Source organism: Gouania willdenowi, chromosome 9 (genome assembly GCF_900634775.1).
Source record: "Gouania willdenowi chromosome 9, fGouWil2.1, whole genome shotgun sequence".
NCBI lineage: Eukaryota > Metazoa > Chordata > Actinopteri > Blenniiformes > Gobiesocidae > Gouania > Gouania willdenowi.
Window position 1 is genome coordinate 38,983,740 of NC_041052.1, and position 14,027 is coordinate 38,997,766.

Sequence of the window (14,027 nt, forward strand, 5' to 3'; positions counted from 1 at the left end):
TAGCCTAAAACCTTTGAAATGTACTTATTGGAAGATCTTTGCCAAACAAAACACATTATTTTTGCACCATATTTATTTTATTAATGTTCAGAAATGTGCCTACTTTACAGTTTCAGAGCCTGTGTTCCGCCATCTTGAAATAAAGTAATTGATGATGTAACACTGCCTGTAAACATCTCATTGTTTCTATTGGAGTGAAGCATTCATCCTGCTTTTTAGATTATTTAGCAGCTTTTTCAGTCAAAATGACAACTTGATCTAAAAAAACAGGAAATGTTAAAGATGCTGATGTAATCTAATTGGTGTGTCTTTGACAATCCGTGATTACTCGCTAACTTTAGCCACTAGAGCGTCAGCCGCACACTGTTTAAGGGAGAGTAAAGGTTCCTTAGGAAAGCTCTTCTTCTCTGCTTCATTGTCTATTACAAAACTGGGTCACAACAGTTTTTATTCTCTTTCGGTCAACAAAAGAGGGTAACATCGGTATTTTTAACTCTTCATGGTTGTTTAGAAAAGTGTTTCTCAAATGCGGGTATGCGATGGTACTACAGGGGATACTTGAGAGAGTGGAAAACTAATAAATTAAAGCATTACAAATATAGAGATTTTGAAAGATGTATTTTTTGTTCAAATGTATGTATCACAAAATGACTGATGATGAAAATGATCTTGATTAGAACATGAACTGAAAATACTAGGGTCAGTCTTGGTCCCCCACCAAGCTGGAGATGACCAGAAATGTTAAAAACTGAAGAAATAAATCTATTCAGGAAGCACTAAAAACTGTTTCATTTCACTTTTTAAAAAATGAGATTCTTTAAAATGTGTTATCATTCCATCATTATACTCTATAGTTGTTTTTTAGCTACCAGGCTCCTCGCCTTTGGAACCAACTCCCAGTCTTAGTACAGGAGGCTGCTACTCTCTCCACCTTTACAAATAAACTAAAAACCTACTTATTTGCTTAAGTATATTGCATAATAGCAATAACCTAAAATGGACAAGGTCTCATTGTTTGGTCGGGATGTAACGATTAATCGTAAGGCAGTTAAAAATCGATTCATAGGTATCACGGTTCACATCGATCTAGTCTGGAACTAGATGGACTATCCTTCGATCCTTTTCTGTTTGCCCTTCTGTTCACTAATCCTAACCAGTCGAAGCGGATGGCTGCCACCTCTGAACCTGGTTCCACTGGAGATTTCTTCCCATAAAAAAGAGTTTTTTCTTTCTTTCTTTCTTACTATGGGCCATATATTTTGTTAAGTGCGCTGAGATGACTTTGTTGTAATTTTCACTTTATAAATAAAGTTGAGTTGAGTTGAGAGTTGAGTTTTATATATCTGGACAAAGGGGGTACTTAGATTCAGAAATAAGAGAACAGGGTACTTGAGCCAAAAAAGTTGAAGAACCACTGGTTTAGAGCGACCAAAAGCAGCACAAGTTGTAAGACTGAAAAAGCTGTAAAATTATCTAAAAATCAGGCTGAATGTTTCACTCCAATAAAAAACAATGGGATATTTACAGGCAGTGGGGCCGTGTCACAACATCAATCACATCATTTCAAGATGGTTTAACACAGGATCTAAAACTGTAAAGTAGTCCCATTCCTAAAAGGCAATTAAATGAATATGGTGCATAATAATGCATTTTGTTAGGCATACATTTTCTAATTCTAAGTACATTTCAAAGATTGTAGGCCAAACTTGTACAAACAGTGGAAGATCTCTTTAAGGTAGAGGTAAACCACTCTCACCTCGTCTCTCCTGTGCTGCTTGTGTAGGAACTCCTGTAGAAACCATAGAAACCATCTGCAAGCTCTGCTGCAAACTCGATGTACAGGAAGTATTTCTGCCCACTGCTGAGCACGCGGGGCGAGAAAATGCCAATCTGCTCATGGGAAGGGTTATGGAGGACTGGGAGAACCTAGAAACCAATGGAGACAGCTACTGGTACCTTTTTTAAATGAACCAATAGTTGGGCCATACCATGTAATTTCAACAAATGGCCCACACACTTTTTCTCAAAAAATACTGAAATTGTTTAACCAATTGTTCTGTAATTATTCAATACGCATACTGTGCATTTTTTGTTTGGTTGGATGAACACTTTTTTAGATATGGCCAATTTAGTGAGGGGGGTATGTGTCGATTTCCATGCATCCTTATTTTTCTTTCATTTTCATCACATAGGAAACTGAAATAAAAATGAATAAGTAGGATTTAGATAAATTGCTTTGTATCCCAAGAAAGAGTAATCTATATGCTCTAAATGAAAACAGATTTTTCAGATTTCAAAAGACTGTCACCCAAGAACCAATGCATATATGTGACTAATCATTAGTGATGTGAACAGTCTATGTACATAGCTCAAAGCTGATAAAAGTACAGGGAGCTGAGGTACATGTAAAGTTGTTCACTGAAGGCCCAAACATCTTCGAGCCTGAAATTTTGACAAACTTTTTTTCAATTTTGACAGTCTGGCAGGTCCACCACATAGGATGTATAGCAGATCTTTCTGTATATTCTGAGATAGTCAGTGGAGCTGTATTACTATACCAAATTTCAGTTTCCTATGTGCTGTAGTTCCTGAGATATTGGAATCTCAAAATGGAAAAAAAAAAAAAAAACGCACAAAAATCGACAAATACCCCCCTCACTAAAATGTCCATATCTCAAAAAGTATTCATCCAATCAAACAAAAATTTTACAGTGTGCTTATTGAATTATTACAAAACAATTGGTAAACATTTCAGATTTCTTTTAGACCAAAGTGCGTGGGCCATTTGTTGAAAAGACATGGAATGAACCATCATTTATATTTCAAGTACCGGTACCTTGTCAGAAAGATGAGCAAGGTTCTCGTCTAAAATGGTCGCACTGGAAATCTGCAGACCTTTGCTGTGTAACACAACCCAGTTTGTGTTGTTCTGGACATCGACCTGTATCTGCACAGAGCCAGTGTAACTGAGCTTTGTTAGGTTGGGATGCAGAAGGAGACGGTAGTGCAGAGGAACGATGTACCTGTAGAAAAACAAGCGTCACGTTAATGTTATGGATACATGCACACTGAGAGCAAGCGAGTGAACAAACCGTGGCAGGCGTACACGACTCCAGGGGAACGACAGACTATCAGCACCTGGAGAGAATGTCTCTCCTTCAGGATGATGAGGGCTTAGCGTTGACTCTGAGCCCTGGCACTGACCCCCACCCAGAAGTAGGAAGAAGAACAACCCCAGCAGCCTCACAGAGAGCATCGTGCTGGAAACAACCTTCAAACCAACTATAGGAGAACGCACATCAACAAGGTTAGGTCTGAGTTCATATTAAAGACATCGACTTTCATCTCATGCAACTTTGATCACAGCGGGGCCACAAAAATGTGACTGATCTGAGGGCCACATTATCAACATTCATGCCAGCATTTAGAATAATGACCAATTTGTGCATAAATACAGGAAACAACAAATAATTTGTGTTTAATTGTTGTTTTGCATAATTTTCTTTTTTTTTTTTCATATACAGTATTTATATTTAGTTGTTGTGTTGTGTTCTGGAGTCATTTTCTATGTTTTTCTCTCATTTTGTGTTTTTTGATGTCACTGTGTTTTTTTTGTTGACATATAATTTAGTGTTTAGTTGAGCTGTACATTCATTTACTTAAAGAAATCACATCATTATACAGTGATGGAAGCTCAGGCTGAAGCAAGGAAGCTTATGTGCGCCTACCCCAAAATTCATATTCTCAGTACTCGTACATTTCACATTTGTATTCCCATTGGGAACTCAACTAATAACAACTGCATCTCACAATTTACATTACATTGGTAAAGTTAACGTAAAAGTTCAAGTATACCATTTTCATACCCAGGCAGACACAACTACCAGCATGCACCTGTTTGAGTTACATTTTCCTATTACAATTGCATTTTCTACCATATAATCAATAACATAGGCCTTACAAGTTGCAGCATTTGACATGGTAAGAGCTTATAGCTACATTCCACATCAACCGTATATTGTCACAAGCTTATAAACATTACTGTACATTGTTTGAGTTATGTCGTGGAAGATAACATTAACACAGCATGCTGCATATCGCTAGACCGTAGTGAGCAGGAATACAAGAATGTTTTATGTATTGACTGAATATAACAATATCAAAAGTCAGTATGTAAGTGGTAAGTTGGTTATTTAGTAGGATTACACCACTTTATTATAACGGATCGTGTTGGTGACAGTAGTTGTAACAGCATGATATGATTCTATTATCCTATACTCATTTAGTAGTACGAGACACCGACAAAAGTCACGCTTAGTGCTTACATTTGGCATGTTGCGTTAAGACACGTATCTTATATTGTTTTTTAAATTGATGTAAATTTACAGCACTTTTTAATTCATCCTTTAAGTCATTCCATAAGTTCAGACCGAGTGACACATTGGCTCCTGAGGGTAGTACGAACACCATAAAACATCATAAAATGAAGCGTTCCCCGCAAATTATATCTGACTTCTCTGTTGATGAATAATTGTTGGATGTTGCTAGAAAGTTTATTTTTCAGTTTATTTTGTGTATATTAGTTATCAAGTGTATTTTTTCAAATTATTTTGTGTATTTATACTGTTCTTTGGTTATTTTTGTTGTCCTTTTGTGTACATGTTTGTGTTTTGTGGTCATTTTGTGTGTTTACTTTGGGGGCTGCCCAAAATCACACCATGGGCTACCAGTTGCCTGATAATGCCAGTGATGGTTTCAATGATCATAAAGTACCTCAGACTGATGTTAGTGCTCGATGAATCCAAAACCATCAACAGATTCAGGGAATGTCTTTTATTCAACCTAAAATACACAAGTGGAAAGATAATGGGACACTCAAATGTCTCCAATGAAGCTGACTGCTTCTCCTCTATAAAAAAATACTGCAATGTCTCTCTCCATTGGGGTTGGAGTAAATTATAATTATAATAGTTTAATTGATAATTGATTACAATTACAACATAATTATAATTGTAATTGGAAAAAAACTCTTGCTGTTATAATTATAATTGAGTTGTCATTGAGTTCAGAAAACTGACTTTGTAATTGGCATGGAAATTCAATAAAAACAAACAAACTGTCAATTACAATAGAGGGTTTTCACGGCGTGTCATCAACCTGGAAGTTGCCATTTTGGAGATAAGCAGCTGGTTTACAAACAGCACACAGACGAGCAAATCCCAAATTCTGAGAGGAAATGGTGAACTATTGCCGTGTTTTTGGCTGTACTAATCAATCAGACCCCAAAAACGTGGAGTTTTATAGACTACCAAAAGTTATAACAGATCAGAGAAGAACAATGTCTGCATTTTATAGTCAGTAGTTCTACATCAGGAGAGCAGTGACATGAGACTAGCTCATCGTTGTTGCACCAGTTGTTACTGATGTATATGCAAACACCACCGCGCTCTGTGAGGATTAGCTTTTAGCTTGGTTGCTAGCCCCGCTCCTACTTCTGATCACACCGCTCACGTCTCCTCAGCTGGCGGACACCGCTGGTACGAGGCTCCGCTGCTTCCCATGTCGCTGGATGTAGCCGCGTAGCAATCCGAGGATCGAGTAGTCTCATCTACCAGACTATAACTGTTTGATTTGCCTGAATCTAAGATTGCCTGGTGGTTGTATACTATTTTACAAGTATGCTGCAGGTTCACTGTGAAATTATTAGAACTGACTGAGTTATCTGCCGATATACAGTATATTCGTTGCTAACTAGGGATGTAACGATTCACTCAACTCCCGATACGATTCGATTCACGATACTGGGTTCACTATACGATTCTCTCACGATTTTATTTACAAAATGGAAATGTAGAGAAATATTCCTTCATTTTTTGGGGGAAAAAAAACAAGAAAATACTGTACAATTTTTCTTTTATATTTAATTGTCAAAAGAATCCCTTGATAAACTATTCAAAACAATGCAATTTAACTGAAAATAAATCTTGAATTAAATAAATAAAGGAATAATACAAATGAAGAAGCCTATTAATTTAAATTCTGGTTCTATAGTAAACAATGCAAAAGTACATAATAGTTCCTTTTCTTTTTAAAAGGGCAACTGAAAATGTATTTTGTGCCTTAACCATTGGACTTTAAAAAAAAAAAAGTCATTGCACTGTACTTACGTCAGTTATTAGTTTGAACCAGCAGATGGCGCTGGTAACCCAGTGGTCGGTTGGCATGCAGATAGCCTTGCAGTGAAGAAGAGAAGCTACGCTAGCAGACAGAGCTAATAGAAAAAGTGACTTTTACAGATATTCACGTAATATTACAGATATTCTTTCGGTGCTAAAGGGGTAAAGAATCATTTATGAACATGTTTAAGAGTAGAAGGCAACCAGAAAGAAAGTAGTAGCAGATTCTGCCCACCGCCTACATTTAAAAAAAAAAAAAGTACTGCGATTCAATTTTCAGAGCATCGATGTGAATTGTGATACCTATAAATCGATTTTTAACTGCCTTACGATTAATCGTTACATCCCTATTGCTAACGCTAGCCTCTGTAGCCGCAGCCGAACTTCAAACTTCTATAAGATTTAAGGTCTTCCGCTGTGTATGGGCTTGGTGAAATCAAGATAGTGGATGATATCAGGATACACAATAGTCCAGATTTTTGCCTTGTAGATTCTGGTTTAGCTTTGCTAGCCCCAAACGCCTCCTTTCCTCTGATAACTTTTGAGATTGTTCTCCCTGATTTGTTATGATTTTTGGCAATCTATAAAATTCCAAATGTGTCTCACTGTTTGACCGATTAGTACAGCCAAAAACACGGCAATAGTTCACCATTTCGTCACGAAATTCGGGATTTTCTTGTCTGCGTGCTGTTTGTAAACCTGCTGCTTTATCTCCAAAATGGTTAATGTGTTGATGACGCTCCGTGAAAACCCTCCATTGAATTAAATGCAAAACTGGGGAACCATTTTAATTTAATTTAAATCTAGGGCTATATTTAAAAAGGCTCACACCAAAAACATTAATACCAATATTTTCATTGAAAGGTCGCCAAGAGATGAGGAACAACATTTACAGCTGATTTAAGACATGGGTCAAAAATGACCTGTTGCTAACATGCTAACAAAGCTAACACAAGAGGAATATTAAGTTTCATGGGGTTATTTGTTAAAAGCTCAGTAATTTTCATTGAAGATTTGTAATTGACTTTCAGGGGGGAAAATAACCATTGTCATTTTATGGTGTAATCGTAAGTGAGTTGTAATTGAACATGGATAATTTAGGAAGTATACTGTTATTGACCTCAACCTTTTTGTAGCTTAATTCATTCCGAATGTGCGTCTCAATTCAGAATATATTAAGTTAAATACATTTAAAAAAGAAAAAAACAACAACACCAATTAACAAAGATTCCAAATCTAAGAGGGCTGTGCCATAAAGAGGACATTTAAAAATATTAATTGGTCAAAAATTGGGGACCTTGTTGAGCATTTTTAGCCGCATGTGTGTCGAATATACCAATATGAATCCACTTCCGCGGTGCCTTTAACTGAGTTATTATGACAGTGAGGTGACAACAGCTGACTAAGCTCAGTTCAGCCGAGGTTACTTTAACTTTCACTGAGAGAAAACAGAGCAAACACAGTCTTACCTCCATAATTACCTTCTTACTTTAGCTTCTTAGCAGCTCCCAACCAGTCACTGCCTTTAGGTTTCACTTTCTCTTTCACCTTTAGCTAAACTGTCAGAGTGAGAGACAGGACAATGTCATAGAATCATTAAAATAAAGGCGGCACGATACACCGAGTGCACGATACGATACAAAACACGAGCTGAGGACCACATCACGTGATTGATTAAAAAAAGATTATTAAGTAAAAAGATGAAGAAAAAAAAACAAACAAACAAACTCATTATTAATTTCATTTTTTAGTTGTTGCCATGGTTATCATATTTATTTAATAATTGACTTGAACTCTACATGAGTTTTTTAATGAGTTAAACTGAATACAAAAAAATGCATCTTGACAATAAAACCCCAAATATGTGATGAAATCAGCACACTTATCGCAACATTTAGCAAAAAAGAAAAAAAAAAAAAACCAAACGTTTAAAAAACGTATCTGAACTGTATCTAAATCTAAATGTTAAATCAACATCAAAATGTTAAACATTAAATCTACATTTAAATATTAAATTTAGACCGAAATCGAAATGTTACATTTAAATCTAGCAGTTTGAATAATAAATAAATTCAATTCAATTCAAATGTTAAATTACTTTTTATTTTGATCCTGACGTTGAATTTGTACATTATATAAATATTTAGTTTCATCGGTGACATTGACATTTAAATTTAGATTTAGAATTAACATTTAGATTAGATTTAGAATTAACATTTAGCGTTAGATTAAGATTTTACATTGACTTTGTATTTTTAAAAAAAAAAACTTTACAATGGATTTTCTACTCATACTTATTTTGACAATGCTTGAATGTGCATGTGTGTGTGTGTGTGTGTGTGTGTGTGTTATTTGACACAACAACCATTTGATTGCCCGTGGTTAACCTGTAGACAGTTGAAGATAAAACAAGAAGTAATGTTTCACTTTTTGTGTGTGTGCAGGTGTAACCTCAAAGTGTGCTGCCAATTGTTTCCTGATAATATCGTTTTTTCTCACCTCGAGACTAACAGCCGTGTGCAGGTGTGTCGTCAGTTGTTCCCTGTCTGTGTGTTAATGTCCTCATCCATCCGTCTGTGTTCATCATGTCTCCCTTTTTGTCTGTCCCACACTGTGTTTATGTACGTGTGCGTGTGTGTGTGTGTGTTTATGTCCCTGTGTGTGTGAGCGTGTGTGTTGACAGGGTTTCATTGTCAGTGTAAGGTCACAACAGTGAGGTATTTTCCAACTCCCCCACAATGCAACACTGCTGGCAATAACCAAACGACATGCTCCAGTTTAACAGAACACACACACGCACACACACACACACACACACACACAGTATCCAGGGATCGTCAGAGTCACTCTAACTATAGCAGAGATGACTAAAAGCAGCTCCAGAGCTCTTTTTTACCTTCCTATCATCTATTTCTGCACAGGTTAGTGACCTGCATGACTTTCCACTTTCACACACTATTTGGAATCTGATGTAAATATAGAAGCCTGATGCAACCAATGTCTGAACAAGTGATGTCAATTTGTGTGTTTTTGGAGTCATTTTGTGTATTTCTCTGTCACTTCATGTATTTCTCTTGACACTTCTATGATTTGAAGACAATTTGTGTATTTTCTTTAGTAAAAACGTGTATTTTTCAGTGATTTGGTAGTTCTGTAATTGTTTTGGGTGTTTTTGGAGTCATTTTGTGTATTTCTTTATCATTTTGTGTATTTTTGTAAACTTTTTTTAAGATTTGGAAACATTTTGTTGATTTTGTGTGCGTTTATTTTGTGTGATTTTTGTATAAAGTTTTGTGGACCATTCAAAGTTAGACTGTTTATATCCCAACTCAGCCAACACATACAGTTTGTGATGTTTTTCTTTCATTGTTTATATGAGAGAGAAGCCTAATAATTGTCTGATTTTGTGCAGTCATTCTGTTACAAAAGCATTCTTCCTTTAGTTTAGTTTATCAATAAAACAGTGTAAACAAATGAACAAAACAGTGCAATGAAATCTACACAAGCAGAAATGTCTGAGCAAAAACGAGCTAAAGTAACAAATATATCAGAAAACCGGCTTTCGCTACATGGGAATCGGCTCCTAGAATTCATTACTAAGTATCGCCTCTTCTGATGACACTTGGGCCACACTGAGGGGTGGATTCACTATTAACATCACTCACGCTAATAAGCCATACAAACCCAAGGGAAACAGGAGAGCACTGCTGCTGCACGTCCATTTAGCGCGTTTCCTTCTAATGAGAGCAATAAAATGGGAGGAGGACATACAAATAAATTAATGCAGTGGGCACAATGTAATTAATCAAATCTGGAAGTGTTTGCGGTGATTTAGCACAGTAAAATAGTACGACTGACAAGCAGGTGCAAACACACGCGCAGAGATCCGCTGCAGTAAATGTTGACGCAAAACACAGCGGAGATGAAAAATAAGGCTCCAGTGAACCTTTCTAGTATAAGAAAATAATTCAAATAAAACAATAGTCAGTAATAACAGCCACTGAATGATAAAATAAAGTGTGTGTAAAGTGTGTGTGAGGGAGAGAAAAAGCTGCACACCCGCGGTGGTGAGTGTGTGTAGTCTGGTGACGCTGAGGTGGAGAGAGGATGCTGTGCGCGCTATGGACGCACCACTCCAGTGATGTTTTGACTGTCAAACTTTTTTGTCGCGTTGATGAAAGGAGCATCAGGCCAGAATCAGCTGATCAGATGTGTAATATACGCAGTGATGGCACAATGTTCACATATGAGAGTGTAGTGACACAGCGCTACTCAGGAGGTCAGACCTGCTGGATGATGCTCAGTAGATCATCTTTAAATGGTGCTAATTGACTGATTGACAGACTGTGTTGCTGTATTAACTCAGATCAATGGCATCGACAGATCAATTGGATGATTTCTGTCCAAATCTGCATATTTTTCATCGACTGATCAAAGCAAAGTTACAGGACCTGACGGAGCAGCCACATTAAATTAGACGGGGGGGGGGGGGGGGGGGGATGATATTAGGTTTTTAAGGTTGATGTTTTTTTTTTTGTTTTTTTTTTTTTTAACATTTTTATTTGTTTATTTAGTTTTCTACATTATTAAATGTTTGTGCAGCAGACAGGGAGGTCCATCTGTCTCCAATTTAACTTCCTCAAATGCCATTGTGTGCTTCTGTGCACTCACGTCTTCACATTGAACGAGCAAAACGCTCATTAAAATAGAGCGGTCTCCACCACTTCTGCACGTGTACTAATCATTGCTGCAATCTTATTGAATTCCTTCACAGCAGGTGAGGAAACTGTGTCACCAAATGATTTAGAGACACAACTGGTTTACCACCCTTTATTTCAGATCTTAGTGAACCGGCCCCTGAGTCACTTTGTTTGTGCTATGTGGCTCTGCACTGGTGAAATCATTCATGCACTCATTTTTCAGAATGTCTGTTGTTGATTTGTAAATTTTTGTCATTTTGTATAATATTGTTTAGATTTTGTGCATCTTTGGTGTCATTTTGTACGTTTTTGAGTTGTTTGTGTGTTTAAAGGGATTCTCCACTGTTTTTACAACTTTGGCCTAAAATCTTTGAAATGTATAAGATCTATGCCTTACGAAAGGCATTATTATGCACCATATTCATTTTATTGCCTTTTAAAAACGGGACTACTTTACAGTTTTAGAGCCTGTGTTCCGCAGTCTTGAAATCACGTGATTGATGACGTCACACGGCCCCATTGCCTGTAAACATCCCATTGTCTTTTATTGGAGTGAAACATTGAGCCTGCTTTTTAGATCATTTAGCAGCTTTTTTCCTTGAAATGACCATTTGTGCTGATTCTGGTTGCTCTAAAAAAGCAAGAAACAGTTAAAGATGCCAATGTAAATCTCTAAAAAGTTGTGACCCGAAGAAATTCTGTGAGCGCAGGAGGTGACAGTTTGGTAGTAGAGTAATCATGGACTGTTGAAGGATTCCCACCCAAAATGACTTCTATACTCAAGGTTTGTGTGTCAGTCTATGATTACTTGCTTAACTTCTGCCACCAGAGTGTCGGCCGAGCACTGGTTAAAGGGGGAGTTAAGATCCCTTAAGATACAGTAGCTCTTCTTCTCTGTTTATTGTCTACTACAAAACCGCAGAGTTGGAGCTCTTGCCCCCTGCGGTCACATTTTTTATTTTCTTTCGTAAACAGAATAGGTTTACATCGACATCTTTTCACTTTTCCTAATTTTTTAGAGCACCGAAAAACAGAATCAGTTGTAATTTTGACTGAAAAAGCTGCTGAATGATCTAAAAATCCGGCTGAATGCTTCACAATAGAAATCAATGGGGCCGTGTGAAATCATCAATCACGTGATTTCAAGATGGCGGAACACAGGCTTTTAAACTGTAAAGTAGTCCGATTTTTAAAAGGCAATTCAATAAATATGGTGCATAATAAATGCTTGTTCATGTGGATCTTGTTGGGTTCTTTCTTCTTTTTTAGTATGGACTCTATATTTTGTTCAGCACTTTGTTGTATTTTGCGCTATATAAATAATGTTGAATTGAATTGAATTGAATTGTGACGGTCTGACGGACATGTCTAGTGTTCTGGTCATTTATGCAAATATGGAACAAACAGCGTTCCGTTTTGGCTCAGTACGGGACGCACCATTTAATGGCCAAATAAGGAGTGATTCCGTATTTTAAGAGACGGGTGGCAACCCTACACTGGAGGATCCCTTTAAGTGGTTGTTATGGGCTTTATTTTTGTTGCTATTCTTGGCATTTTACTCAGGTTTTTGATGTTATTTTGTTTATTATTCTGGGCTTCATATTCCTTCCAACTGCTTGAATGACAGTTTTTTTAGAGGATTAGTTTTGGGAACCTCGCACCGACAGTTGCCTATGTCTGACCTACACATTAGAAAAGCACACATACACATGATGACAGGGTGTGGATGGTCCGTGTAACCTCTCAAAACTTCTTTCAGGAGCCGTGAGTGCAGACATGTTGGCATCTCTGGCCCCTCCAGTCCACCTGTCAGGGGACAGACTGGGCTGGACTCTGCTGGTCTGCATAGTGAGCGACTTCAGGAGAGGTCGTCTGAAGGTCAGCTGGAGCTCAGCATCACATGGTCTTATTTCCAGCTCACCTTACAGAGCATCAGTGAGCAGGAGGTCACCAGGCCACGGCGCCATGGCTGCAATCACCGTAGTGACCAGAGACTGGCCGTCATACAGATGCTCTGTAGGACGAGGACCAAGACACCACGTCAGGTCCACAGGTAGAGCTGATCACACGGGCACCACCTATGGGGTGCTGAATGTAAAAACTTGGTCACTGTTTAATAGCCGACATTTTAAACCTTTAACTCATTTTTTTCATTTGAGACAAATTCTCATAAAAAAGCATGTTCTACAGGATATCATTGTTAAAATGTGTACTCATGAAAATTAAGTCAAAATATTATATCTGAATGTTAAATCTAAATGTAAAAGTTAAATATAAATATTAAATCGAAATGTGAAATTTAAATCTTAATCTAAATGTTAAATCTAAATCTGAATGTTAAATCTAAATCTGAATGTTAAATCTAAATCTGAATGTTAAATCTGAATCTAAATGTTAAATCTAAATCTAAATGTTAAACCTAAATCTGAATGTTAAATCTGAATCTAAATGTTAAATCTACATCTGAATGTTAAATCTGAATCTAAATGTTAAATCTAAATCTGAATGTTAAATCTGAATCTAAATGTTAAATCTAAATCTAAATGTTAAATCTAAATCTGAATGTTAAATCTGAATCTAAATGTTAAATCTACATCTGAATGTTAAATCTGAATCTAAATGTTAAATCTAAATCTGAATGTTAAATCTGAATCTAAATGTTAAAACTGAATCTAAATGTTAAATCTAAATCTGAATGTTAAATATGAATCTAAATGTTAAATCTAAATCTGAATGTTGAATCTGAATCTAAATGTTAAATCTAAATCTGAATGTTGAATCTAAATCTAAATGTTAAATTTGAATTTAAATGTTAAATCTAAATCTAAAAGTTAAATCTAAATGTTAAAGCGGTCACCAAGTGTAGAGCTAAATGTTAAAATTGTACAAAGCGGGCTGTCGATCACGTGGCCCCGCCCACACTCCACACACTTTTGCATCCTCTGTGTCTTCGTCAGTGAGACATACAGCATGCTGGTACTCAGCAAACCTTCGTCTGTTATTAAACTGTCTGAGGGCAGTTGTCAACACATTACTTTGGCTGACCTGCAGCCCGTACACCAGTCATTACCGCCCTTTGGAGTTTGTCAGTTTGGAGCGATCCCGTAATGTCTTGCTTTTCCCCTCTCCTCACTCACTGAGCCGTAGTCGG

The 14,027-nt window shown here is 36.9% G+C and overlaps 1 protein-coding gene across 4 annotated transcripts in view; it reads right to left on the reverse strand.

The window, feature by feature from the left end:
- Positions 1–8,802, reverse strand: part of erap2 (endoplasmic reticulum aminopeptidase 2) — a 33,552-nt gene extending 24,750 nt beyond the window's left edge. Inside the window, exons 1-6 of one of the 4 annotated variants that reach the window (XM_028456803.1) lie at positions 8,676–8,802; positions 7,658–7,735; positions 4,774–4,842; positions 3,093–3,282; positions 2,837–3,023; positions 1,757–1,926 (exon numbers count right to left, since the gene is read on the reverse strand). In XM_028456803.1, the coding sequence (XP_028312604.1) occupies positions 1,757–1,926; positions 2,837–3,023; positions 3,093–3,256 (521 nt within the window). In that variant the 5' untranslated portion in view covers positions 3,257–3,282; positions 4,774–4,842; positions 7,658–7,735; positions 8,676–8,802. Of the gene's footprint in view, positions 1–1,756; positions 1,927–2,836; positions 3,024–3,092; positions 3,283–4,773; positions 4,843–7,645; positions 7,736–8,675 lie in introns of all 4 variants that reach the window. The other 3 variants (XM_028456802.1, XM_028456801.1, XM_028456799.1) reach the window with 3 other exon arrangements.
- Between the last annotated feature and the right edge of the window lie 5,225 nt (positions 8,803–14,027).